The sequence below is a fragment of the Bubalus bubalis genome, chromosome 11 (genome assembly GCF_019923935.1).
Source record: "Bubalus bubalis isolate 160015118507 breed Murrah chromosome 11, NDDB_SH_1, whole genome shotgun sequence".
Lineage (NCBI taxonomy): Eukaryota > Metazoa > Chordata > Mammalia > Artiodactyla > Bovidae > Bubalus > Bubalus bubalis.
The window spans coordinates 82,813,589-82,840,736 of record NC_059167.1 but is presented as its reverse complement, the minus strand read 5'-3'; the positions used below and the strand labels follow the sequence as shown (position 1 = coordinate 82,840,736).

General features: G+C 54.8%; 2 protein-coding genes and 1 long non-coding RNA gene across 4 annotated transcripts in view; 2 read left to right on the top strand and 1 right to left on the bottom strand.

Annotated features, from left to right (window-relative positions):
• The window catches only part of HCN4 (hyperpolarization activated cyclic nucleotide gated potassium channel 4), a 44,038-nt gene extending 26,316 nt beyond the window's left edge, over positions 1 to 17,722 (bottom strand). For both annotated transcript variants that reach the window (XM_044925347.2, XM_025296179.3), the window contains exon 1: positions 16,932 to 17,722. In XM_044925347.2, the coding sequence (XP_044781282.2) occupies positions 16,932 to 17,722 (791 nt within the window). The remainder of the gene's footprint in view (positions 1 to 16,931) is intronic.
• LOC123328176 lies at positions 6,028 to 12,552 on the top strand. The gene is made up of 3 exons (XR_006542958.2): positions 6,028 to 6,165; positions 6,954 to 7,070; positions 10,181 to 12,552. It is a non-coding gene; the product is annotated as an uncharacterized LOC123328176 (long non-coding RNA).
• A 975-nt stretch (positions 17,723 to 18,697) lies between the features above and the next one.
• The window catches only part of REC114 (REC114 meiotic recombination protein), a 189,711-nt gene continuing 181,260 nt past the window's right edge, over positions 18,698 to 27,148 (top strand). Inside the window, exon 1 of the mRNA XM_006061429.4 lies at positions 18,698 to 18,979. Coding sequence (XP_006061491.3) covers positions 18,713 to 18,979 — 267 coding nt within the window. The 5' untranslated portion in view covers positions 18,698 to 18,712. The remainder of the gene's footprint in view (positions 18,980 to 27,148) is intronic.

The window sequence follows — 27,148 nt, the reverse complement described above, 5'->3', positions numbered from 1 at the left end:
TCCCTTCCAACGCACATCCTGGACCAGGTCACTGTCTGCAGTTGGTCCATCTTTAATCTCAGATAAGCAGTGCTCTCTCCCACCCTAACCTGCTTTTCTGCCAGTTCTCTTACCCAATCATGCTAAGTCTGTTCTTTGGTGTCCCAGGAGCCTGCAGTCACTGGCCCTCTAATTATCCTGTGAGAACCCTCCTGCTTCCTCCCATTCCCCCCACACATAGTGGTTCCACTCATCAACCTCTCTTGCCCCGTCCTCTGGCCCCGACTTCACTAGATCATAACTGTAACTCAGAGCCATCATCAGCTCTTTCCCTGTTTCCATGGAGCGGGGTGGGCTGTACAGAAAACCTCACAACCTCAGACCAGTCCTACTAAATACCAAGTGCCTTAGCTCCTTGTGTCTCTATTTCCTCATCAAGTGTTTCCGTACTCAGCAGGGTCCTCACCTCTGCCAGGCCATCCTCCAGGAGACCCTAACAGCCTTTCCCACCCATTTCCCACAGCGGCTTTTCCAAATTATCTCCTCTCTCCTCAAAGCTCTGAAACCACCACTTTCCCCCTCCCTCCCAGCAGCTAACAGCACTTCTTCACAGAGGAAACAGAAGCCCGCAAAATGCCCCCTTCTTTTCCTGCCATCCGACTACTCCCTTGCTTGTCTCTCTCCCTCCCCGCTTTCCCCCTCCACCCCCCAGTCACAAGGGATCAGTCAATGACTGTACTATCTGCTCTCTCAACACTGTTCCCTTTTTCCTCCCCAGGAACATTACAGGTTATCCCCTCTCTCGCCCATATCTTCAGTCCCTTCCGATCAGCTTTTAAGATCTCGCACTTAATAAAATCACTCCCGAACCCCCACTGTCTTTTCTTTTCTCCCCTCAGAACCAAGCTTCCTGAAAGACGTGTGGCCGTCCCCACTCTCTCACTTCCACGTCCATTTCCCCAGCATGCCTCTCAATCCTGCAGCAACACTGCCGAGGCACACATCCTGCTGCCAAATCCCACAATTTCTGGTCCATTCCATCTTGACCCTCTGCATCATCTGACACTGTGCACCATTTCTGCTGAGACACTCTGCTTCACTGGCTCTTCTCTGTTCTCTCTGGTTCTCCTTTCCCTCCCATTGCAGGAGCTCCTCTTTCCCTCCGTGACCTTTAAATGTTTTTGTTTCTTGGGGCCCCCACCTCCTCTCCCTCTTTACACTCTCCTGGGGTGACCTCACCAACTCCCAAGGTCTCAAAATTATTCGGCTGGCTTCCAAACCAGACCTCTCTGTCCTGAGCCCACAGCCATGTGCTCTCTTGCTGACTACACATCTACACCTGGATGTCCAATGGGAACTTCATTCTTGACAGAGCCAGATATAACTTAGCAGCTCCCTGCACAAACTTGTGCTCCCAGCATGTGATCCTACCATTCATCCAGACACTTAGCCTGGAAACCTGGGAATTATCCTCGACTATCCCATCTTACCTTCCAACACTCAATCATGTGGGATCCAGCACGGCTCATCAACCCACCACCTGGCCCACTTCAGCATCTTCTTACCTGGGCTCCTGCCTTTCCCAGGACCCCACAGACCTCAGGGTCTGCATCCTCTCCATGCTTTGCCAAGCCCAAAGTCCTTCCAGGCTCCCAGCTAAAATCTAAGCTTCTTGCTGTCATTTGGGGGCACTTCCTGATCTGACTCAGCCTCCTCTAGCCCTGTACTGGGTGTTCTGCTCCAGACACACTCAGCAGCTTTCAGTGTCCCAGGCACCCAGGACTTTTCTTCTCCTCTAGGCTTTCCTACATATTGTCCTCTGCCTGGAGATCCCCTCCCCAGCCTTGCCCACTCCAGGCCATTTGGTTCAGAGGAGCTGTCATTTTTCCTGGGAGGCCTTCTTTGTCTCCCAGGAAATCTGGCGAGGTACTCCTTGGAAAGATTGAAGGCAGGAGGAGAAGGGGATGACAGAGAATGAGATGGTTGGATGGCATCACCAACTTGATGAACATGAGTTTGAGCAAGCTCTGAGAGTTGGTGATGGACAGGGAAGCCTGGCGTGCTGCAGTCCATGGGGTCGCAGAGTTGGACACCACTGAAGGACTGAACTGAACTGAGCAGTTTATCACACTAGGATGTAATTGTAGTCACTTGACTCTCTGAACTTAGTGCAGTTCCTTTTATGAGGTAGGTCCAAAAAAAGCCTGGGAATGGGTGGATGAGTGAATAAACGAATGACTGAATGAGTCCCTTGGGAGCCAGAGACTGAGTGGCAGGAGGCCCGGCAGAAGCTACACAAAATGGGCAGCCCTCTGAGACCCCGACTCCTTCCCACGAAGCCTTCACAGGCCTCCTCCAAGAGCAGGGAGAACTTATCCCATGCAAACCGCTGCCCCCCTGCGCCAAGACCCAGAAACTCCCAACAACATCCACTAGCAAACGGCTCCCACCTAGTGAAGATGATGGCAGAAAAGTCACGGAGGAGTGGGAGCTGGGGTGGGGGAAGGTAGATGAACAAGAGACTGGCCAGGAGAATGTGGGGTCGGGGTTCTAACACAGGGATGACAGGAGCTGGTGGGGGGTGACTGAGGCTAAAGATGTCAACCAAGGCCATGACTGTGTTTCCATCCTGACCAGCACAAGCCTGGCAAGGCAGAACACACCAAGCCCCCTCCTTTCAGGCACGCCCCTTCATTACAGACACGCACCCTCCTTTCAGGCACGCCCCCTTGGTGGGGACTTGGAAGATTCCCCATCTACCTGATAGGCTTGCACAGAGATCCAGAAGGTGGGGTGTGTGTGTCGGGGGGCGGGGTGGGGGGGAGGCACGGAAGAGGCAGCTCCATTTCTTCCCTTGAATGCCCCTACGTCGCCCCCACTTTGAAGACCCAGGATTAGTCTTGTCTCCCCACACCTGCTGTGTGCTCCCCAAGAGCAGAAATGACACCTCTTCCTTTTCCCAGATATAGACACAATAGCGGCACCCAGAAGGAGAAGGGTGGGGGGAGTGAGGTCTCAGTAAAATTGTCTTATTGTTCAATAAATGCGTGTATTAAAGACTGTTGCGGTGGGGGGAGAGGGTGACTGTCAAAAATTTTAAAAATGAAGTCACATGGCTATTTCTAAGTAGTGGATTATGGGTGATTTTTGTTTTCTATATTATAGCTTTCTTTATTTTCTAAATTCCCCATAATGGGCAAATATTACCTTTTAATCAGAAAAATAATCCAAAAAAAAAAAAATTAATCACGGACCAGTGACCCATGCGGTGAAGAGTCCGCTGATATGAGAGACACGGGTCCGCGGGGAACTCCTAGGCGCTGAGACAAAGGTGCTGTCTTAACACAACGGCAGGAGGAGCAGATTTTCTGGAGGCGGTTAAGGATGACGAGACAGAGGGAGGCCGTTTGAAGGGCAGGTGTAACCGGCAAAGGAGACCACGTGCCTGCCCACAACTCACACATACACACACGTACGCACGCCCCGCGCGGGAATGCACACACGTGGTACACCTTCCCTCTCCCACAACCAATAACAACTGTTGGGAAGCAGGGACCAGCCCCTCCCCATCACAGGCTCTCCCAGGCAGAGCTGCGGCCCAGCCCCCTCGCCACGTTCCACCCACCCGAGGGGGACGCGGCGCAGGAGTCGGGTATTTTTTTGCCTTCCCGCCCCTCTCACACTGGAAAGCGCTGCCTCCCACCGCCCTCAACTCCGGCCTCTGAGAGGAATAAACGCCTCCCCAACCCCCCTCCTCTGGTCCACCGTCCCCTGACCCAGCCTGGGGTCTTCCCTACAGCAGATGAATTGCTGTCTTCCACCCCCGCCTGGCCACTAGGGCTCTATTTTTAACCCACCTCAAACTCTCTGACTCAGAATCACAGGGCTCCCAGGTAGCTGCTCCCTCGGCCGCCTGAGGCTGCCTCCCAACCGGTGCGATTCAGACAAGGGCATCCAGCTAACGCTGGGCTTATGGTGGGTTATCCAGATTCTGGAGTATTTTTGGGAACTCACTTTCCTGTGAGGATGCGCTATTACCTGAAGAACATAATTTGGCTTTGTTTCTGTTTTTTTGAAGACCCAAAATGACATTTTACCCCTGCCTCTTCCCTGGTAACTCTTCCCTGGTCCCTCTCAGTCTTGGGCTGAGTTCCTAGTCCCTCAGCATACAATGAGGGCTAGTTGCAGCCATTCCCCAAGGAGAATGTGAGCTGTGTGAGGGCTGAAACTGCTAGAACCTTCCCTTCCCCTTCTGTGATCTTTTAATCACACTGCACAGTGCCTAAATTACCTGGGGAATCTTACCAAGATGCAGACTCGGATTCACTGGGTGTGGGGTGAGGGCTGACACCTGTATTGCTTACAGGATCCCAGGCGATGTTGAGGCCACTGGTCCAGGGGCCACACGTGGAGCAGCTAGGTCACAGCAGACAGTGTGGCAGTGACGCTCTCTAGTGTCCGGATACCTGGCGGTGTGGCCTTGGACAAATCCCTCAACCTCTCTGAGTCTGTTTTCTTATGTACAAAATGAGACCTTTAATCCCATCTCACAGGATTCCAAGATGATTCAATGAGACAACATTAATAATGTACTACACAGTGCAAGTAATCAGCACATGCTGGCTGTTACCATCATCATTATTATTCTTACAACCACTCAGATGCCGGTCCTGGCCTCAGGACTAAGGGGATCCAGAGGTGTGTGGAAAGGGAACATTTCAAAGTGTAAGACCCTCACTGTACTGAGACCTGAGATAATTTTTCCATAGTGCCATGACAGTCCTGGCTTGACCATATAGGGACAAGAAAATTCCCCCACACAACAGAGAGGAGGAACTGATGATGGAAGTGTGATGTCTACTCAAGAATGAGGAATAAGGTGGTTTTAGTCTCCTTTGATTATAAAACTGTAGCCCAGTAAGTTCTTGGCATGGTACCCTCTCACCCACCCACTTGTAAGCCTCACAAGCATCCTATTCTAATAAATCACTTCTTATCTATCATTTGCCTCTTGCTGAAATCTTTCTGAGCTGAGACATAAAGGACTGGAGCACCTCAGGGCCCCCCAGAATGCCACCTAGCGGTTTCAGTCCCACTTTAAGAAGCCCTCAGTCTAGGGGGGAGCAGCATGGCTTGTTGGGCACAAAAACCCCAAAATGGATGGGGCCTGAGAGTGCCCACTGGTCAGGAAGGCTGGCCTTGTGGTTGCAAGAAGGAGGTGTGTGCTATCCAGCAGAAGGAAGCTAGACCAGGGGCCAAGAGTCTTGGGTTCTACCCATCTCAGTCTCTTACTTGCTGTGTGCCCTTGAAGGAGTCCCTGCCTCCCACGATCCCTGCCTCAGTGTCCACAGTAGTACAATGAGAAGATGGAGCCAGGCACTCTCTAAAGACATACTGATTCCATGGATCTCTGCAGTGCAGAAGCTAGACAAGGGCAGCTGGCCAGGGGGAAAGCTTGCTGAGAGAAGAGCGCCCATCTCAGAAATCCATGACACTCCCTCCCTGAACTCAATCCTGACCCAAAGAAAGGATGGGGGCATACTGAATGTCAGACTGAGTAGTCAGGACTCTTCTGGGGACATGGGGAGCCATGACGGTGCAGAGGAAAGAGTTCCTTGGGGAAAGAATTGTTATTGCACCTTCTCAACAGCACAGCCAAGCCCAGCCCTGGCCATGAGGAGCACCCAAGACATCAACCCATTGCTTCTCTGAAGGCCTCAGCCTTGTACTGGAGACTCTAAATCTGTGCACTCATCAGACACACAATAGCATAAAAGCATGCACGTGCATGCGTGCACACACACACACACACACACACCAAACTATACAGCAGGGGTCACCTACTCTACAATGGCCCTGAACTGCCAGGATGCTGTGTTCCTTAAGGCTAGTGATCCAACCTCTCTGAGCATCACTCAGACCATTTGGGGGAAATTGTAGAGGGGGCCAGCAATGGAGAACTTCTTCAGCTGGCTTACAAGAAACAAAAAAGGCTCAAGCACAGCTCTTCCCACTTAGGAGAATGAAGTAAAAATAGAATATTGCTGTGGAGTCGCACGTGAGCACAAGCTCAGGGGAGATCAGGTAGGAGGGCTCACCGGCTTCTGCAGGAGGCACACCTCATCAAGGAGGAGATGGGATGCACTCAGAGCAGAACTTCCTGAGGCCAAGGAGGCGACGGACACGGTGAACAAGGGCACCGGTGGGGATGGGGGGAGGGCTGTGGCTAAACGTTGACTCTCTCTACGGGCCCCTCTTCTTGTTAGGATGGGGTTCTCCCAGGAGTGCCTGGGCTCTGGGGACATGAGCTGGATGGGACTCTGCCTTCCCTCCAGGAAAACACAGTTTGACAAGGACACAGAGCAAGGACCCTGGGGTCCCAACAGGCCCAGAGTTTTATGATTCTCTTTACTCCTGCCGTGAGGAAGGAAAGGGAATGACTCCTTGGGGAGGAGAACATCATGAATGGCTAGGAGGTACTCACTACCAGGTTCTGGGAAGCACTGGAGGGCTATGGTGAACACACTGCTGTTGGAGACTGGCAGACGGTTAGCACAGAAAGGGCACTCGGGGTGCCCAGCTCACTTGGGTGCTTCCCAAACTTCTACCTGCCCAGGCCTCATGCACGGAGACCCAGGCATCCATAATTGCAGAAAGCTCCCAGGTGACTCTACAGCCACCAGTTTCAGATTGGGGGTCATGCTAAAACCCAACCCCTCTCCAGCTCCATTTTCAGATGAGGAGAGCAAGGCCAAGGTGGTAAGGGTGTGGCTCAGCCCACCCAGCTACATGGGGCACAGCCTGGTCTCACCTGGCCTCTTCTTCCAGCTGGCCCCCTCGGTTCTGTCCACAGAAGCCCTGGAGCAACACGGCAGGAAGATGACTCCCCAGAGCCTCTGGGACAGGATGGACATTGTCGCATTTCCTTCCCCTGCCAATTCCAAAGCCAATGGTCCTACTGCTCTGCCCTGCAGGACTCTTCCAGCCTTAGCTGTCCTTGTGTCCTTGTGGTCTCCGTGGATCCCCCTATCTGACTTGAGACCATGTTGAAAGTTCCAGGAGGGGACAGCGGCCCCGGCCCCAGAGAAGAGGTGACTGGGAGGAAGGGGTGGGTGGGGGCCTCTGCCCAGAGAAAAGCCTGATCTTCACCCCCACAGGGGCTGTGATCTAATGGCTGGGGGGTGGAGGGCAACAGACACAGCATAACCGAACAATGTGCTAGGGAGCCCCGGTCCTGATACCCAGGATAGGGGCTGGTGGAGACTCCACAGAAAGAGGAACCCCACACACACTCCGGGAACACAGGGGCCATGTAAATCCAAGATCACGCCTGGATGGGCCTCTCAGAGTCTCAGGAAACAGGGCAGGAGATTCTCATCAGCTCTACTTGTCAGCAGCACAGTCCCTGCTTTGCCGGCTCAATTTGCACTAATGGGGTCAGGATTACGGGTTCAATACCTATTTGGCCAATTAGCTCTGCTCCCTTCTCAGCCTCAGACTGAGCTATGACGCTGGACTCTGAGAGAGGAAAGGACTTTGCTGAGGTCACCCGGCAGAACAGGATGAGGGTCAGGAAGGCAAACCCAGCGTGGGAGGGTGGACAGTTACAAGCCGGGGAAGCTTGGGATGAGAGGCCCAGGGTTCCGGGCTGGGCTGGCCCTGATGTTACATGAGGACAGGCCACAGCTGCAGAGTCCCCCCTCCTGGACCATGTTTCTTCAAAAAGCTGCCAGTGGCATTTAGGAGCCTTGTGGGCTTGAGGGGGAGGGTCTTTCCTGTCTGTGGGGAAGGGGATATCGCCTAGTATCCTCTGACAAATCGTAGGTAGGAGAAGCCCATGGCTGGCTTTGGCGTCAAGTGGCCGGGGACTCAGGTTAATCATTGACAGGGGCTGCTCCAGCCTGTGATGGGGAACCGCAGGGTAATTACTTCTGGGCTCCAGGCCACACACTCAGTGACATTATTACAGTGGTAACATCTGCCTTCCGGGTCTAGGATGGCAGAAGAAGGCAGTCTTCTCAGAGGCTGTGCAGCTGGGGCTGAGGCCTGGGAGAGCTGGCCTGGGTTGCAAGGACCCAGGGTCAGAGGCCAGAGAGAGACACAGACAAACTCACCTGCAAGTGCACACACACACATACTCAGGCAGCACTGGGGGGCAAGACCTGGGGACATGGGGTCAGAGTCCTCAAGGGCTAGCTTCAGGAGTGCAGGTCCAAAAGGGCAGGTTTGGAGTAATCTGCCCCCCTTATCTGACAATACCCAGTCAGGCGTCTCAAGCTCCCAGGCACTCGCCTCCAAGAAAGTGTGCATAATGGGTATCTCTCTCCTTCAGATCCAGCTCAGCTCTGCTTCCTCCAGGAAGCCTTCCCTGACCATCAGTCCAAATTGGTCTATCTCTTGTCTGCCCTCCTGCAAACCCGACCAGGGGACCCTAAGATGAGCTGAAATACTACCCTCCTATTTGCCAGATGGGTAGAGATCCCCATTCTCCATGATGGGTGAAAACAATCTTGGACTGGAGCATCTGATCTCCCAGTGGGCACGACCTCCCTTCACTCACCCCTTTCCAAGCCCAGAAGACAAGGTATTAGCCGGTCCTGTGTTATGTATTAATTTCTGAAAGCCTCGTTTGTGCAGACATAACATACCCACCCACACGGGTAAATGCTTAGACAGACACAAAATCATCATCAGCCAATTATCAGGCCCCCGCAGCTGCCGAGAGCAGACCTGGAGGTCCCACTGCTTGCTCGGCAATTTGTGGGAGCCCAGAGGTGGGAATGCAGTGGGAAGTAGGGAGTGCCTCTACCAAGCCAGCACATCTCTCTGCCCAGCCCGAGCACTACTCTGCAGGAGCCACTGGCTGGCTGCCTGGCTGGGAAGATAGACACAGTCCCAAACAATGAGAGACCAGAGCATGGCAGGAGTGGGCACATGTGAGGTTTGGTGGCTCTGGCTTTGGCAGAGGTAGAACCTTTGAGTATTTATAATTCGTACTTTACCTCCCTGAGAAGACCACAGGCAGCTGGCTCAGATGCTAAGAGGTGTAGGAGCTCTGGGAGCTTAAAAGAAGGGGGGATTTTGGGGGTGGGGTTGGCAGGGCAGAGGATGGAATGGGCAGCCTGCCCACCCTGTCCCCAGCCCCAGTGTCTCAGGGAGGCACTGAGATTGGCTCCAAGACTCTGTTCAAGGACTCCAGTTCCTCACTTCAGACCAAGGCCTTATCTTGGTCCCAGGCTGAGCCCTGATCCTGGTCGCACACTGAGCTTTAAGCCACAGACTGACTCCACTTCTTCACAGACCCCGTGACCATGTATTTCTCTGGTGGAGAAAACACACACCACTGGCTGCTTCTTCCCTTCCCCTCTGAACCCCAAACACATCAGTGGCATCCAGATGTAGTTCCAAAATCCCAAAGGTCTCCATGTCAGGCTGTGCAGGGGGAGCAGATGGGCAAGTGTCCCAGTCCAGATCCCCAGGGGCAGCAGCCCCAGGGTGGGGGATTAGGATAGGCATCGCTCAGCCTCCAGATGCTACATTCTCAGGTATAGAAAGACTCCCTTCTCATTCATGAGCTTAATTTAAGATGGATCCTGAACATACTCAACAGTCCAAAATTCAGGCATGAGGCTGGGGAGACAGAAAAGAGTTCCAGTGATGAGACCATTCAGAAGTCTTCCCTGGACCCCTCTCTGGCTGGGGGTGGGGTAGGCTGTGGAGCCCTAAGACCTCTGAGCCAAAACCCTTCTTGGGTTATGGTTTCATCTCTGACTTGGACTTACTCTATGACCTTGGGCCAGTCACTGTCCCTCTCTGGTCCTCAGCTCCCTACCTATAAAATAAAGGCTTTAGGCCAGGAGCTTGCTAAGCCTTGTCCAGATCTGGTACTCTGAGGCCTGTTCAATTTCCCATGCCAGCTGAGCTCCTCCACACAGATAATGTGTGTTCAGTATTATTTGCAATGTTTTCATCCTTAGGAGAATGTTTTCTTGAACTACTTTTGTAATTTAGCTTTTAAAAGCTAACATACACACACACACACACACACACACACACACACACACAGAAAAGAAGGAAGAGAGAAAAGGGACAAGTACAAGTTTTGAGTCCTAGAGAAGAGGTTCAAATTCTATTAAAAATTCTGGTGCTTCAGAGCTGTGTGATTTCAAGCAAATCCTTTTTTTTTTTCTTTCCCCATCAGAGCCTCAGTTCCCATATCTGTAAGCTGCGGACAATAGAACCTATTTTTCGGGCCACGATGAAGAATAAGTGAAACATGAGAAATGGAGCTCCTAGCACAGCCTGGCACGTGGTTGTGGTTCATAAGTGGTGGTTCTTGGTCTGTGAGTCCACCTGGCTTCAGTCTCTATTGGTTTGAGTCCAGAGTTGTAAACTCAGAAGCCCGCGGGGTCAGGCAGCATGCACAAGTGATACGGCTGGATGCAGGCCAGAGACCACAGGACAGGAGGGGACTGTGGGCACCTGGAGACCGAAAGCCAGCTTAAGGCCTCTGCTGAGTGCCAGTTCCCTGCTGTGGGGTGGGAACATGGGGCCGGCATTGCCAGTTTCTGATTTTTCAAGAGAAGCTGGGAAGCCAAATCTTTGTCTGGCATCCTTCCGTTTTAAACATTGTCCCAGACTTGTTATGACACGCTGTGATGGTCAAACAGAACACATCTGGGCACTGTATTTGGTCCACAGGATGCTGCTTAGCAACCTCTGGTGTAAGTACTGCTGTCTCATTTTGAGCAGCCTCGGTGACAGGGAGCTCACTACCTCACTGGGCAGACTCTCGCCCCGGCTCTGGGTAAGTGATGATGATACAGAGTGTCTCTGAGTGGCCGCCTAGGCTCCAGGATCACAGATTTCCAGGGCCCTGGCAATGCTTTCTTGGTAAAGCCTGGCTGGCAGAGAACATCCTCTCTGAAGCCAAGGCAGTGCCCCTGGCCTCCCTGTGGCCCGCTCTGGCTGGGAAATGTGGATTCTTCAACATCCCCTGGGCCCAAGCAGGACCGCCTGGCCGGCCTCAGTAGCCCTTCTATTAATTAGCAGCTGGCAGCAGCAGCTCCGTGAGAGCCCTTGAGCCAAGGGGTATGTGTGCTGGAGCCGGCTGCCTCCTCAGTTACATGACAAGTCCCCCGGGGGACTGGGGCCAGACCTTCTGCTCTGGGTGAATTCCCCCATGGTGGCCAGTGTTGTGAGGCCACTCAGGCGATGACACTTGTCAGCCCTGTCATCTAGATGTAGATGGATGCTTACCAGGCTGGGCAGTGGCAGCGAGAAGTGACAGGCAAGTCCAGCCCAGTGGGGCCGCTAGGCATGGTCTGGGGTGGGGGAAGGGGCATTAAGCTTGAGACCCCCGCCTCCGAAGGTGCCAAGGCCACTGCTCTCACTGAATGTGTCTGTCCTCCTCCCAGCCAGCCACCATCAGCTACCCCTCACACCAGCTCGCCTGCCTGGCACCTCTGGACTCCCTCACTGACAACATCTGTTCCTTCCCAGAAATCTCATTACAACGCAGCAGTCACCATACTCCCTGCCCCTTCTCCAGCCGGCCACCCCTCCGGCCCTTTGAAGGGGCAGGAAGCTGTGAGAACAGTGGGACAGGATGAATTAATGAGGGCCCTCAGGCCACCTGGCCTCCTCCTGCTCGCCCCATCCCAACAGCCAGCATCCGGGGCCGGCAGTGTCCAGGCAGTGATGCAGGAAGGGAGGGAGGCCATGGATCTGACATCCCCAAGCCTGTGCCGACCTCTGTGGCTGAGGGCGGCTCAACTCAGTTCACAGAACTCACCCTGCTGTGTGTCCTCAAGGCCAAGAGGAGGAGAGAGTCTCTGGCCTCAAGAAACTCAGTCAGGGAGCCCAGGTTATCCGTGGAACACACGCTCTGAACCTCAGTACTCTCAGCATGGTTCTAGGCGGGGTACCAGCAGCCTCGGTTCACCTGCGCACTTATCAGGATGCAGAAGCTCAGACCCATCCCAGACCTAAAGAGTCAGAATTTGCATTTTAACAGGCCCTTGGTGAGTAGGATGCCAGGATGGCATGAGAAGCACTGCACTGTGACCTACACAGAGCTCTATGCAAATGCCATGTGATGGGCAAGGAGGGGGGAGATGGATGAGGGTGGCCACACTGGGCTGAGAGGGCATCCCAGGAGACCCCAGGGCCCTCAGCCTGGGAGAGGAGGGCACATGGAAGGCAGGGGGCCCAGCATTGTGTGAGACAGCCCACTTGACTGCCCCAAAGCCTGGCGCTCACAGCAGCTAAGGGAACAAATGGGGCGGGGCCGGGCAGGAGAAAGGCCCCCAGCCTCATCTTGCAGCAGCCGGACACGGAATTGAAGCCTTGCAATGGGGAGAACCCAGAGGGTCCTGGCCCCCAGCCCCGTTGGGTTTCTGTGCACTCGACATCCCGGGAGCACCTTGGCCCTGCGCTGAATGCTGGCCTTTTGCAGCGCATCCTCCACCTGCCCGAGTCTTAGCAGGTGGAGCACATCCTCGTCACTGGAGAATCCTGCTGCCCACCGGGCCAGCTGACAGCACCACCCAGGCAGCTCACCTTGGAATTCCCCTCTGCACCAACGCCCTTCCCCCTCCCCTAGCGCCATAGCAGCCTGCAGTGTCTTTCCTGGCTTTCCACACTGATAGCAGAAGCACGGTCCTGGACAAGACCCCCCAGGGAGGCCCCAGAACGCCCCAGGCCCAGCATCCTGCTTTTGCCTGCTTCCTCCTCACTACTGACCTGAACAGCCCTTCCCATGGTTGAAAGGGAGAGAGACAGGCAGAGCACTGAGGAGGCAGACAAATCACTCGTCCCCCAGCAGGGCACCTTTCCTCCTAAAGCATCTCGTCCGCCCCATTTTCATTTGCATGCTGCAGGCCACGGGCAGCCCAAGCCTCAGGTTACAGAGGGCCCCAGCGAAGGCTCTGGGAGGCTAGCCCCTGCCCCTCCCAGGCCAAGACTCTCTTTGGAGCTGGCCCAGAGTGGGGTTCACAACCTAGATGGTTTTCAACTTAGGAGGGGTCCACAGACCCCAGAAATTGAGAGTGTGCATATCAAGTGTGTCTGGATACGGGTGTCTTTCTGGATAGAAACTCTATAGTTTCCAGCAGGTTCTCAGTTCTCTGATGCAGATCCAGAACCACTGGCCTGAACCAAGGACAGAGGCCCATCTGGTCTGCTCAGAACTAAGGGAAGGAAGCAGTGCGGCCAGGGTGGCGGGGCTCACCTCCGCATTTCTGTTCTCTCACAGTTCACTTTACCTCCACCGGGTGACCACAGCTGGACAACGGGTGTCTGGCTTGGCGGACACCAATTTTCTGGATGGGAAAACTGAGCTGCAGGGAAGGCTCATATCCCAAGCAGGCGCCCCTAGCAGACAAGGCTAGGAAGTGACATGAGGTGGGCAGTGGCAGTTCCTGGGCCATGGAGCAGCACAGAAAGTCAGTTTTAGGCCAACCCGGGGACCTACCAGCCATTGGCCCAGTTTATGTGGTTTTGGACCCAGCTGTTTCTGCCCCTGGCAGAAGGACCCTCCAGGGCCTGCTGTTTCCTTCCTTTCTTTATAGCTTCAGAAAGCTTAGGCGAGGAGACGGAATGGGCAGGGGGATGAGAAGAGTCAAGCTTCTGCCTATCTCCACTCTCAAGGCCAAGCTGGAGTCTGGGGCACAGGAGTAGCCCTAGAACTGACGTCCTACATAGGGACTTCCCTCCAGCCCCCAAGGCCACACGCACAGCCCCAAGATACCTGCTCAGACACCTAGAGGTCACATACTCAGGACAACCCCCTGAGACTGACACTTGAAAGCCTAATTTCTGGGAACAAAACCAGGTACATCTTCACTGGGGCGGGGGGATGGGGGGGCCGCTGTCTCCCCACTCCTTTCCTCTCCTCTTGGGAAAACAAGATCACACAGATACTATTTTTTATTTGTTCCAGTTTCCCACCACCAAGCTCAGCTTCCAAGACATGACTCACGTGGAAGGAAGGACCCACCCAGGACCCAAGGGCCCAACCAGCCTTGGGAAGGAGCCTGGGGAGCACAGTCCTGAGGGGCTGCATGTTCTGGTCTCTTCCCTTACCAAACCCTAAATATGGATTCAAAAGGCAAATGCGGAGTAGAAGGGGAAAGGAAGTGAGACAAGCGTGTAGAGACTGGAGGAGTCATGCGGGTAGCCAGGACACGGGACGTGTGCATGTAGTGGGTGGTGTGCAGAAGCAGAGGCAACCAAGAAAAGCCTGTTATCTACAGGCCCCAAGTTATGTGGGCCCTTCAGAGCGTAGCCAAGTCCAGCCCCTGGAAAAGGCACCCAACTTTTCTCCCCCAGGAAGAGGAGATGCCGGAAGCAGACTGTGACGGCAAGCCCTGAACTCCAAACCACAAACTCAATCTATCGTGGTTTGCTAGAGATTCTTTATTAAACCAATTCTGTTGGATCAATGCTTCCTGACCGTCAAAATGATTGATAAATCCTCAACGGGCCTGAACAATGCTCATAGAAGCTCTTGTGAAGCCTGAGCTGGACACTGGGGATTGGCTCCACATAGAGGCCCAAGGCCAGTGGCTGAAACTCAAGGGACTGAGGCTTAGGGTGCTGGGTTGGCCAGGGCGGGTGGGGCAGGGTGGTGAGGCTGGGTTGAGTTGGTGGGTGTTCTCAGCCTGGAAGACTTGGCCATAGTCCTTGTCTCTTTGACCTTGTGAAGATGAGACCAGCTGCTTTGGTCTAGAGGTATGATCACAACCCTTCCACACACACACACACAGATAGTTTTTCTTGGATTTCTTCTCTTGCACCGCACCTAGCATCAGGCTGCACACAGAAGGTGTATGCTTGCTGCTACCAATTCCTGTAGCTTGTTGCACAAACCCAAATTCAAAGCCCAGTCTGACCCTTTTTTGGTTGCCCATTTATCAATCCCATTGCAGCCACACCTCCCTATCCCTACCACCCTCTTCTCCGCCATGTCCCAGGTGGCCTGCTGTTAGTAGGAGATTCTGCAAGAGGACTGCAGACAGACATGCCAAGATAGGCAGAGTTCGATCAGGAAGGCAGGGGAGGTTGCATAGATGCAGTCAGCCCGGCCCCAGCCCTTCAGCATCCCGGGTAAGGGGCAACTGGGAGGGTAAAAGTCAGCTCTCAGAAGGTGCTCCATTAATGCCTGTTGTCAGCAGAAGCTAGGCATACCTGGGGTTGGTCCCTAGCAGTCTCCCATCCCAGGTAATGAGGTTGGTGGTGAGAACTCTGAACAGAGGCTTTCAGACAACAAAGCCAGCAGGGAGCCAAGCAAGGGAAGGGAGGTTGATATTGACATGGCCTACCTGCCAGCACCACCAGGGAGTTCAGAGACAGGAGGAGCCCAGGATACCCTCCCTCCGGCCACCGCCCCCCCCACCGACCTCAAGGGGGAATGCAGGAGACAACAGCACCTTCCCACACCTCCCTTAGCTCAGGCTGGGATCCTCAGGCTCCAGTACTGTCCTGAGGGGAGGCCACACTTTAAGAAACTGGTATAGGGACGCAGCCACAGTTTCTCATGGGAGGGTCTCCCATCAGCTCACATATCAGCTCATTGAGGACTGTAGCTGTTTGTTTAGTCTGTCCTCTGGATGCCCATGCCCTCTGGGAACAGGAATCTTGGATATTAGGGTTAGGTAGAGCGATCCCTCAAAATAGGAAAAGGTAGGGGCCCTCCATTCACCACCTATTTTAAGCCGTTGAGTGTTGCCTGACTGGTCATTCCTAGCATAAGAAATCTCTCTCATTGGATGGAAAACGGCTTTGCTCTCATTACAAACCTAGCTTCCCTGGAGTTTGCAAAGAGGGTTCTGCATTGGCAAAATGTTCATTTATATTGGCAGGCGAGCAGGGAAGGCAGGGAAGAGAGCTAAATAGGGGGCAGGGCCCCGAGAGAGAGAGAGAGAGAGAGAGAGAGAGAGAGAATGAATTAAACCCACCTCAAAAGAGTGAACGTTTTCCAGACACTCACTTCAATGCTGTGCATCAGGAAAGCCCAACATCTTGATGAGGGTAGGGGCATCGCTGATTCTAACTTCAGAGAAAATCATCAATCTCTCTTTTTGCAGAGTACCCCCTCAGGCCCAGAGTGGCATCTACTCTGGTGATGAGGAGGGGGCGGGGTTCCTCTCCCTGACTGGTAGTTACACCATTTGGGGAACCATAGCTGACCCATGAAAGACCTAGCAGATGCTGGAGCTTGGACCACTGGGGTGAGAATGGGGCACGGGGCAACTGCTCATCAGTCAGGACACCAGGCATTTTCACTGACCACGACAAGCAAGGTCATGCTGCCCTGCTCATCTGGATGCCAGCTGCCCAGGGTGCCTGTTCCTGGCCCACTACTTGGCATGGGGGGCTGGGCCCAGGGCTAAGGTGGATGCAGAAGGCTTTTACCCTGGACCTGAGGCCCCAGTGACCTCAGTCTCCCTGGAGCTTCTCCCCAGTTGCAGCTTCCCAGGACACCAGAAGGCAGATAATAATGCCTGGGGTCAGCACCCAAGGAGCTGGCCCAGCTGCCAAAAGGTCAGTCTCTGTCTTCCGGGCCCTGCTCTGCAGGCTGAAAGACCTGGAGCAGCCTTGGGGATGTCCACCCCAACTCTGCAGCCCAGAAGAGGGAGGCGGGATGTGGGGCTTAAGGTGGCAGAGCCTCATCGTGGCTGCGGGCAGGGCTAGGCCAGGCTCAGAACACCTTTTCAGCTTGCCTCTAATGCGGCCGAGACCGGGAGAGGATGAGGTTGGGAGGCTGGAGCACAGAGGAAAGTTCTCAGCGCGGTGCAAGAGGAGGTCTGGGGGTGTCTCGGAGCCTCGAGGCGCCCCAAGCTCCCAGCGCGAGGAAGGAAAGTTAACTCCGGCTGAGAGGCAGGACCGAGAAGACAAGCATGCCTGCGACCGCTCAGAGAACCCACAGGACCGTCGCCGGGGCCCCTTACCTGAAGTCGCTGTAGGGGTGGATAATCCAAAACCCGGCCGACTTAACCCTCTCCTGCTCGCGTTCTACCGCCTTCTGGCTGCCGAACATTCTCAGGGAGAATTTGTTGACCCCGGGCTGGAGCATGGCCCCGAACTGGCGCTGCATGAAGCCGGCCTGGCCCAGGCGCACCTCGGCCTCAGGGAGGATCTGGTCTCCAGCGGCCGCGCCTCCCTCCACTTTGATCGCGGTGTCCACCGAGGTCTGCTCGCAGGAGGCGGGGACCGGCTGCGGCGGCTGCTGGGGCGGCGGCGGCGGCGGCGAGGCTGCAGGTTGCGCCGAGGCGCCGGAGCGCTCGGGTTCGGCCGCCAGGCCTGGGGGCGTCCTGTCCTCACCGGGGGACGCGTCGCCCTCGGCGATGAGCCGCCGCTCCTCCGCGGAGTCATGCAGGTGCCCGTGACTGCTGCCGCCCCCCGATCCCGCGCCGCCGCCGCCCCGGCTGCCGAGCGATGCCAGGCTCCCGCGGAAGCGCCTGCAGTCGCCGTTCGTGCTGGACTTGCCCGCGCCGCGGGCTGACCCCTCGCCGTCTGCCGCCCCGTGGGCCGCGCCCCGGGGCTCCGTGCAGCCCGCGGCAGCCGAGGGTGAAGGCGAAGGCAGCGGCCGCAGCCGGATGCTCCTGCGGCTGGGGTCCTGGCGGCCCCCAGCCCCCTCCTCCTCGGCGTCCTCTTCCTCGTCCATGATCCACGCCTTGGCCCCCACCTGCTGCGGAAGGCTGTAGAGTCGCTTGCGCATGGACGGCGGCAGCTTGTCCATGGCTCCAGGGGCCGGGGCGCGAACCGGGCCAGGGGCAGGGGCGCGGGTGCTGCGCCGCGGACCGGCTCCAGCTCCTCCCGCCGGTCAGTCCGCCCGCAGGGACGCGTCCTTCGCCGCCGGCGCCAGCAGCCTCAGGCGCCCATGCTAGGCAGGCTGTGAGCAGCGGGGAGGCTCCCAGTCCGGCTTCGGGTCCCGGGGCTCTCCGCGCTGCACCTCCTCCCGGGTCCGGCTGAGCGCGGGGACCCCGCTCTTCCTCCCTCCCTCCCTCCCGCGGTCAGGGGCGCGGCGCGCGGCCGGGCTCCAGGCGCCCCGCCCCCGCGGGGAACAATGGGCGCGGGTTGAAACGGCGCTGCAGCCGCGGCGCTCGGAAAACCGCTCCGGAGAGCAGAGCGCACGGCCAGCGCTCCTCTGGGGCGTGTGTCCCGCAGGCAGGCGGGCTGTCTGTCTGTTCCGCCGCCCGGGCTTTGTGGCCAGCTGCTGCTCGCGAGCTCGCCTCGCTTCCTCTGGCCGAGCCTGGCCAGCACGTCCCGGGGCTCCCGCTGCAGCCGAGCGGAGCCCAGCGGCCCGCCGGGCTTACATCAGCGGCCGCCTCCCCCGGAGCGCCCTCCGGCAGCCCTCGGCTCCCGCGCCCCGGAATATTCATGAAGCCGCCGCAGCTCGCGGGTTGCCATAGGAGCGGCTCCCGCAGCCTGGCCTGCCTACCTGGGCTTCTTAAAGGGGCAGTGGCGCGCGGGCCAGGGGCCGGGAGGGGGGCGGAGGCGGGCCCGGCGGGGGGAGCAGGGTGGACCCTTGCCGGACCTTAGGGGCTGAGGTGAGAGACGACCTTAATCCTCAGCCCTCGAGTATCTTTCCTTGGCCTAAGGCTGGGAGCGCGCCCAAGCCCAGGGCAGGGGCTTGGGTTGCTAATTCCCCATCCCAAGATAGGGGGGTGGGGCGGGGTTTCCCGGTCTCTCCTTCTCTGAGCTCCCGGCTCGCCTCTCCCCCGCGGTTATGCTTTTCAGCTGGGTCTCCGACCCTCCTCCGGGGAGGCGGGCCGTCTGTTTGCGGAGTCCCGGGCCTTCCCGCAGCGCGCCTGGAGAGGGGGTTTCCGGGAAATGCACTGCGTCGGGGCTGCTCCCGGGGTTTTCCTGTGACACGGGCGGGGGCCAATCCCCCGCTGGTCTTTCCCCTGCGGAACCTCGCGGCGACCCGGCCAGGAGGGCGTGGGGGAAACTCCAGAAGGCACAGGGCGCGCGGGTGCGACCCAAACCCTTCGAGGTAAGACTTCGAGGAAATGCGCCTGCAGCAGTCACGGATGCGGGGTTGGATCACGCACTCCGGGGTGCTTCCGATGCGGGTTTCCGAGACTAGCTGGCTGCAGCAGGGAGCCAGCAAGCGGGCTCTCCTTGGCGATCTGGCATTCCGGGACTAGCTGTGGACCTCCTTCTCCCTGGGTTCTCCTGCAAATTGTGGCACCCCAACGCTAGGGGAGTTCCTTCTCCACCCAGGCCCCCTACCCCTGCGCAGCTGCACAGCCCCCACTCCCTTTGAGTCCGCTCCCCACCCCCACCCCCAGGCCCGCCGGCGATCCAGCTGTGCAGTCTCTCCGTGCTTATCTCTCTCAGTGCAGTCTCCGGGCTTATGGATAAATCCCACTAGCTCTGCCAGAGATACAGCGGTACTCCTCTCCAGCACTCTAAGAGAGCCTGACACCCTGACCCCCATCCTCACAAGCCGGGCTGGCCAGACTCTCCCCCCGGGGTGGGGGGCTGTCGAGATGGCCCAGGGGTTACTTAGACCCTGTCAGGGCCAACGCGCCAGATTAGGTCAGAGATGAAATGGGAAGGGGTTGGCTGGAGAAGGCTGGAGTTCGTGTTAATGCTGAAGTGGATTCTCAGCACTGACAGGGAGAAGACAAAAAGGTCCCCCAGCCCTGCCACCTCTCTAAAGAATAACAGCAAGGTTTTCTTCAAAGAATTTTTAATTCTCATTCTTAGCCCACTTGTGACCATCTCTCGCACCCCATTCAGAGCAGAAATTTTCTGCAATCTTGCCGAAGCTTTTCTGCTCTCTACCCACTGGACTACAGGACTTCCCAGGGGGAGAGGGAATGACTAGGGTGATGACATCACTGCTTGCTGGCATTTCTACTTTTGAGCGGTTCTGAGCTGACAGTTCTCTGCACAGATGCTGGGAGGCCTAATCCCTGAATGTCCTTGGGTCTCCTTGAGGAGGAGTGTTTTTATCCATTGGTGAGCCCTGCCTGCCCTGGTGTGCCATTTAACTCACTTCTTTGGGTATCTGTGTCAGCCGGGAGTTAGGCTGCCTTGCCCCAGCTTTAGGAAGTCAACCCAAACCAGCTCCCCAGTGATCCATGGCAGGGACATCTCCTCATCTAGGAACCCCCTTCCTGACCACCCAAATCTTGGCCATGTCCCTGCTTTGGGGTCCCATGGCCCAGGAGCTCCCATCAGCCTGACTATTGATTACACAGTGCAGTCTGTGTCCCCTTCAGGACTGAGCTCCCTAGGGGGAGGACAGGTTAGACTCATCTCAGGGAACTCAGCACCAATTCAGAGTGGTGGTGGTGGAGGGGGCAGAGAACAGATCCATAATGTCAACTCAACACATGAGTGAGGGACCCTGGAAGTTAGTTAATGTCACTGAAGGGGCTCTGTGTAGTAGACGGTGGATTCGATCAGGGTTCTGCTTCCTGGCACACTGGTGTCACAGGCTGGCCAGGAATCAGGGCCCCTTAATTCCTCCCCATCTAGCACCTCCCCTCCCCTCAATTTAATTAATACCACCCATTCAGGACTATCTAGGACCACCCTATGGCACCCCACTCCAGTACTCTTGCCCAGAAAATCCCATGGATGGAGGAGCCTGGTAGGCTGCAGTCCATGGGGTCGCTAAAAGTCGGATACATGGTCCGACTTTTCACTTTCATGCATTGGAGAAGGAAATGGCAACCCACTCCAGTGTTCTTGCCTGGAGAATCCCAAGGACAGGGGAGCCTGGTGGGCTGCCGTCTATGGGGTTGCACAGAGTTGGACACGACTGAAGTGACTTAGCAGCAGGACCACCCTTGGGTGAAGAAATGACTGTTTATTGAAGCAGGTTCATGGAAAGCCCTTGTGAAGCCTGGTCTCCTCTCTGTGAAAACTGTGATAGAGGATAGCTGTGGAATGCCAGCAATCTGAGGGAATTAGGAGGGGGAGACCCAGGTCTTGCCCTTGATGGGCTCCATGTTGTGGAGAATCTACATTCATGTTCAAGAAAGAGGAGAAAACGCAAGACAGAAAAGAAGTGTGTGCTAAATTATGCCTTGACCAATGAGATTTGAGGAGGGGTACTTCACTGAGGCTTGGGGGTAGCTAGGGAGCACTTCCTGGAGGAGGTGTCGGATTTGGTGAGAGACCATGTATCCAGCGCTTTACAGCTTACACTTCATTTATTAAACCAAATTAAATTTTTGTGGGCCAAATATGGTCAAAACTTTCCAGTTTCACAAAGCTCAGCCTAACATTCGTACTCCCATTTGCAACCCAGAAAACTAAAGCACAGAGACTTAAGTGACTTGCTAAACATCCCACAGCAAGAATATGATGGAACTGGAGCCCCACCTAGGGCTCTACAGGTCAGCCTCTTCTCTGCTGACCAGGTGACTCACACAGATGGGGTGAGGGCAGGCCCAGGTACAGGAGGGAGAGGCAGTTCTGAGTCTAGTGTGGCTAAAGCAAAGAGCAAGTGAAGAATGGAGCCCCCACGTCTGTAGTCTCCCCCCTGCTTCACTCAGGTCTCACACACTCTCCTTACCAGCACTGCCTAGAAAGCCTGACATCTGCTCTGCACTGATCTGGTAACATAATACACAAGATCTGGGGACCCCAGCAAGGGGAAGGCCCTACTCTGGACTGAGATAAGGAGGAGATCTGTGACTCTCCACTGCAGTGGAGAACTGAGTACCTCTGGGAAACAGATGTGTACCCTGCCAGGCTGCAGGGGGCCTGGGTATTCCCGGAATGCAAACCCAGAAAAGATCTGGGTCCAAGAAAGCATGGGCTGGGGAGAATAGACTTCCTTCCCTGGGGGGAATGCTGAATATCAGAAGACCTGCAGGTGATAGGGTGGGGATGTAGCTGACTATTACATACCAATCTCAGGTCAGTGCCACAACAGTGGCAATCTGCATGGGCAGAGGGGAATGGAAAATTCCGGAAGTTTATTTGCTCACGGTCTGAGGGCATTGCTCTTGCTTAAAGGGGCAGGTCCGGGATAGGGCAGTGGCTCCCACACTGTGTAATGCCAAGCTTTTGGCCAGTTCTGCTTGAAATTTAACCAGAAAAAGAGAGAACAATGTAGAATTTTTAGGGTAAGGTTGCCAACGTCCTTTCTTAGAAAGCTGTCTTTATCCTACTGTTATATCCTTGTTGCATCTTCTGTGTTAAAATGCCCCTTTATGAAATCATAGTGCTGGGAGAGGGTATTTTTCATGTCCTTGGCTAAATAAAAAGTTGGCATAGGATGTTGTGTTTGTTCCCCAGAATCATTTTTGAAATGTTATTCGTCTGTGGATTCCAAAAGCCTGGGAGCCCCTGCTATAAACAATAGAGCGTGAGACTGGAAAACAGAAGCTGTGGAATGAAAGACTGTCATTTACTGCCCATGTACTCCTCAGTCTTCCTTGTGTGTAAGATGGGTTTAATGATATGTACTACCTGGGACTTCCCTGGTGGTTCAGTGGTTAAGACTCTGCACTTCCGTGGCAGGGGGCACAGATTCAGTCCCTGGTCAGGGAATTACGATCCTTCATGCTGCATGGCATGGCCAAAAAGGAGGGAAAAAAAAAAAAATGATGTGACTCTCCTAAATTATTTTGAAGACTACATGAGAAAACAAATGCAGTGGGCATGGCTTCTCAAGTGCGGTCTGTTCTTAATAAATACTGAGTGATGGAATGTTGAATGAAACCTATGTTAGCCAACAGAGGGGGAGACACTTGGCCTTTGGAATTCAATTTAGGTCATCTTAAAAATTGCTATTGGGATGAAAGGGATGTCTTGCTATACAGATTGCTTTTTCTGAATTCTCCATCCTTGATATATCCTGGCCAGGTGTCCAGAAGGCAGGCTTTCTTCTCTCTGGGGTAGGCACTTTTTTAAGTGGGATCAGAGGGAACTGACTCAGAGGTCACACCCTTGAGCCAGTGCTCGAGACCATGCCCCCAATACATGTACAACTTCATCTTTCTGTTTATCATAGATACCATTCTGCCCGTGCCCCTTCTGCTCTCCTCTGAAGCAGGTCTGCACTGTGGGCTGGATCAGAAATGTATCCACTTCCTACTGGGAGTCCTGATCTGGGGACTAGGCCCCCAAGAACCCATTATATTCCTTCATGTTTCCTATCTTCAGGCTTCCTGATGAAGAAATGGGAAAGGGTTGGGCGGAGGGGTAGGACACACAGGGAGCTGGCCAATTGGTTGTACATGTATGGAGAGAACAAGTCAATCACCCAGTCTTGACCAAGCCCTTGGGTGTCCACCCCTGACCACAGCCACAGCATGGATGGAGGCCAAGAAGGCAGAAAGATTCTCTAGCTTAGGCAGTTCCTAGTTTGGTTGAAGCAGAGAAAGGCTATCCCCCCCAGAGGTTTGCAATCAAGGATCAGAGTAAGTGGTTCAGAAGCTCAGAGCAATGGTGCTCCTGAGCATGTATGGTCCAGGTAGGCTTCCTGGAGGAGGTGGAAAGTAAACCAAGTTTTCTAGTAGGATTTTCTACTGGTGTATTTCCCCTAAGAAAGGGGGAAATAGTAAGTGGAGCAGCCTGGTAGGGGTGAGGCCTCTCTCAGTGGGGTAAACAAGGCAGGGCTAGAGTAAAGATCTAGTTTAAGGGGTCACTACCTGTTATCCTAAGCTTGTCTTAGGAGAAAGTCTGCTGTCCCCATAGAAAAAGGGTATTGAGTCCTTCCAATCCCCTCTTCCCAACAATCTCCCCCAGGAGCCCCCATGCCCACCCTTTCCCAGTGATTTTAAGGCACTAGTGAAAGATAGCCTCCTGCCAAGTTCAACTTCGTATTGGCCTTTCCAACTGCTTTCTTCTCAACTCTGCCTGCTTTCTGTAGGATCTGGGAGTGTGGACTATTCAATTGTCCTCTTCTCCACCCCCGCCTCTGTGCAGGACCCCACCTGGGAGTGCCCGGTGCCCAGCTGAGCCCAGAGGCCTTTCATCTGCAGGCCAGCCCCAGCTCCTTTTCCTGCACTCCCAGCTGTTCCCCCAGTACTCTGCCAGAGCCCTGGCCGGGACACCAGGCCCCTCTCCTCCCAGGGAGGCAGAAGAAAGATGTGCTGACAGCTCAGCCAGGCCTGGACTGTGTCTCTGTGTCCTGCTGGGGCTCCAGGGCGTCTGGGCCACCTGGACTCAGAGCCAGGCTGGAAAGTGAGGTATTCGGGTGGGAGGAGGCCCCCAAGGTGCCGGCGGAGCTGAGCTGCCAAGAAGTAAGTACTAGAGACTCCTCTGCCCTATGTCTGGAATTCGCAATCTATCAGGGCTGAAGTGAGTTTAGACAGGGGCCATGGGGGTGGTTTCAGCAGCCCAGGCAGGAGGTGTCAGGGAGGGAAGGAGGAGACAGGATGGCCTGGGAGAGGGGGAAGAGTATGGGCAAATGGGGCAAGATGGAAGAGGTAGTGACGAGAGCTGGGAAGGTGGTGCTCACCTGGGAACATGAGGTGGCCCAGGGAGTGGGCTCATTGCCCCCCACAAGCACTGGGCTCCCCACTGCCAAGCTCCGCTCATGCCATCCTCCCTGACATGCCCTCTGTCCCCTCCCCATGCCTCTGCATGTTCTCCTCCCAATTTCATGTCACTCCTTTCATTTGTTCAGTCACCCGCCAGTTTATTTATCTAGCCCAATGTAGAGAACTTCCTACATGATGCTAGAAGGTCCAGCCCCTGAACTCCAGGCACCTCAGCTGTGGAAGGAATAAGACAGATACAGAAACTCCCATATGGAAGCCAGGGACGGGGTCATGTGATGTGGACAAGTGGCTGGAGAGCAGAAGAAGGAGGGGGAAGGGCATAGAGGAGGGGAACAGGGCAGGTGGTCATGTTTGAATTGGTCTCTGAAGAAGGCATGTGTGGTTTGGAAGAGTGGAGGCAGAGTGGTGGGCGCACCAGGCACTGGGACCCAGTGCACTGGGCTGGGTCTGAGAGACCCAGTGAGCAGCCATGTGGGTTCATTCCGGAGGCAAACGGAAGTGACTGGAACCAATTCAAGACAAGCCAGGACTTTGGGTGTGACCTTCAAGTTGTGCCTGGGAGCCCAGCCGTGTGCTCAGCTCTGCAGTGAGGGAATGAAAAAAGAATCAGACACAGTCTTTGCTCTTGGAAGCTCATAGTGGGATTGCAGAGACTGAAGGAAAACCACAAAACCATTTAGTCATCCTCCCAGAGACAGAGTCATGGACCCCCCACCCCCACCCCTGGGTGCGGGGAATGTGCCACAGCCAGGGCCAGGAGGCTGGTGGGGAGATCTGCTCTCCAGCTCCCTGCAAAGCACATCTTTTGTATGAGCCCCACGGCCCAACCTCCCTCCCACAAACCCTGCACATCAGGATAACCTGCTATTACATGAGCCTTCTGCTGGATGCCTTCCAGGGAGAGACAGTTCCGCTGTGTAATGAAAGCTGTGCCCCACAGACTACCCTGCAGGGTCTAGAGCGGAGTCAGAGTCAGGGAGAGGGTGATGGAAACTGTGACAGAGACTGATGGGGGCTATCATAGACACTGTGAGAAGACTGTGACAGAGACTATGGCAGCGGCTGTGACTGGGGTTGTGACAGAGGCTGTAATAGAGACTATGACAGCGGCCATGACAGAGACTGATGGGGGCTGTGACAGAGACTATGACAAAAGGTGTAATAGAGACTATGACAGGGGCTGTGACACAGGCTATGACATAAAGTGTAATAGAGACTGACAGAAGTATGACACAAGATGTAATAGAGACTATGACAGAGGCTGTGACAGAGGCTATGGCACAAGATGTAATAGAGACTATGACACAAGGTGTAATAGAGACAATGACAGGGCTGTGAGAGAGACTATGACACAAGGTATAATAGAGACAATGACAGAGGCTGTAACAGAGGCTATGACACAAGGTGTAGTAGAGACTATGACAGGGCTGTGACAGAGGCTATGACACAAGGTGTAGTAGAGACTATGACAGAGGCTGTGACAGAGGCTATGACACAAGGTGTAGTAGAGACTATGACAGGGCTGTGACAGAGGCTATGACACAAGGTGTAGTAGAGACTATGACAGAGGCTGTGACAGAGGCTATGACACAAGGTGTAGTAGAGACTATGACAGGGCTGTGACAGAGGCTATGACACAAGGTGTAGTAGAGACAATGACAGAGGCTATGACACAAGGTGTAGTAGAGACAATGACAGAGGCTGTGACAGAGGCTATGACACAAGGTGTAGTAGAGACAATGACAGGGCTGTGACAGAGGCTATGACACAAGGTGTAATAGAGACTATGAGAGAGGCTGTGACAGAGGCTATGACACAAGGTGTAATAGAGACTATGAGAGAGGCTGTGACAGAGGCTATGACACAAGGTGTAGTAGAGACTATGACAGGGCTGTGACAGAGACTATGACACAAGGTGTAATAGAGACAATGACAGGGCTGTGACAGAGGCTATGACACAAGGTGTAATAGAGACTATGAGAGAGGCTGTGACAGAGGCTATGACACAAGGTGTAATAGAGATTATGACAGGGACTGTGACAGAGACTATGACACAAGGTGTAGTAGAGACTATGACAGAGGCTGTGACAGAGGCTATGACACAAGGTGTAGTAGAGACTATGACAGGGCTGTGACAGAGGCTATGACACAAGGTGTAGTAGAGACTATGACAGGGACTGTGACAGGGGCTATGACAGAAGCTGTGACAGAGACTGGTGGGGCTGTGACAGAAACTATGACAAAGGCTGTAATAGAGACTGTGGCTGGGCTATGACAGGGGCTGTGACAGAGACTGTGATAGGGGCTGTGATAGAGACTATGACCAAGTCTATGATAGGAGTTGTGCCAGGACCTGTGATAGAGACTTTGTGACAGGGACTTTGATGGGCTGTGCAAGGGGTGTCACAGAGGCTGTGACAGAAGTTGGACAGGGATTGTAACGGGCTGTGTCAGAGGCTGTGACAGAGGCAGTAACAGAGGCTCTGACAAGGGACTGTAACAGGAGCTATGAGAGAGGCTGTGATCGAGATTGCGTCGGGGCTGTGATACACACTGTAACGGAAACTATGACGGAGGCTGTGAGGCTGACAGGAACTATGACAGATGCTGTGGTAGAGGCTGTGACAGGACTGTGATGGAGACTGTGTCAAAGGCTGTGACACCGTGACAGATGTTGTGACAGGGTC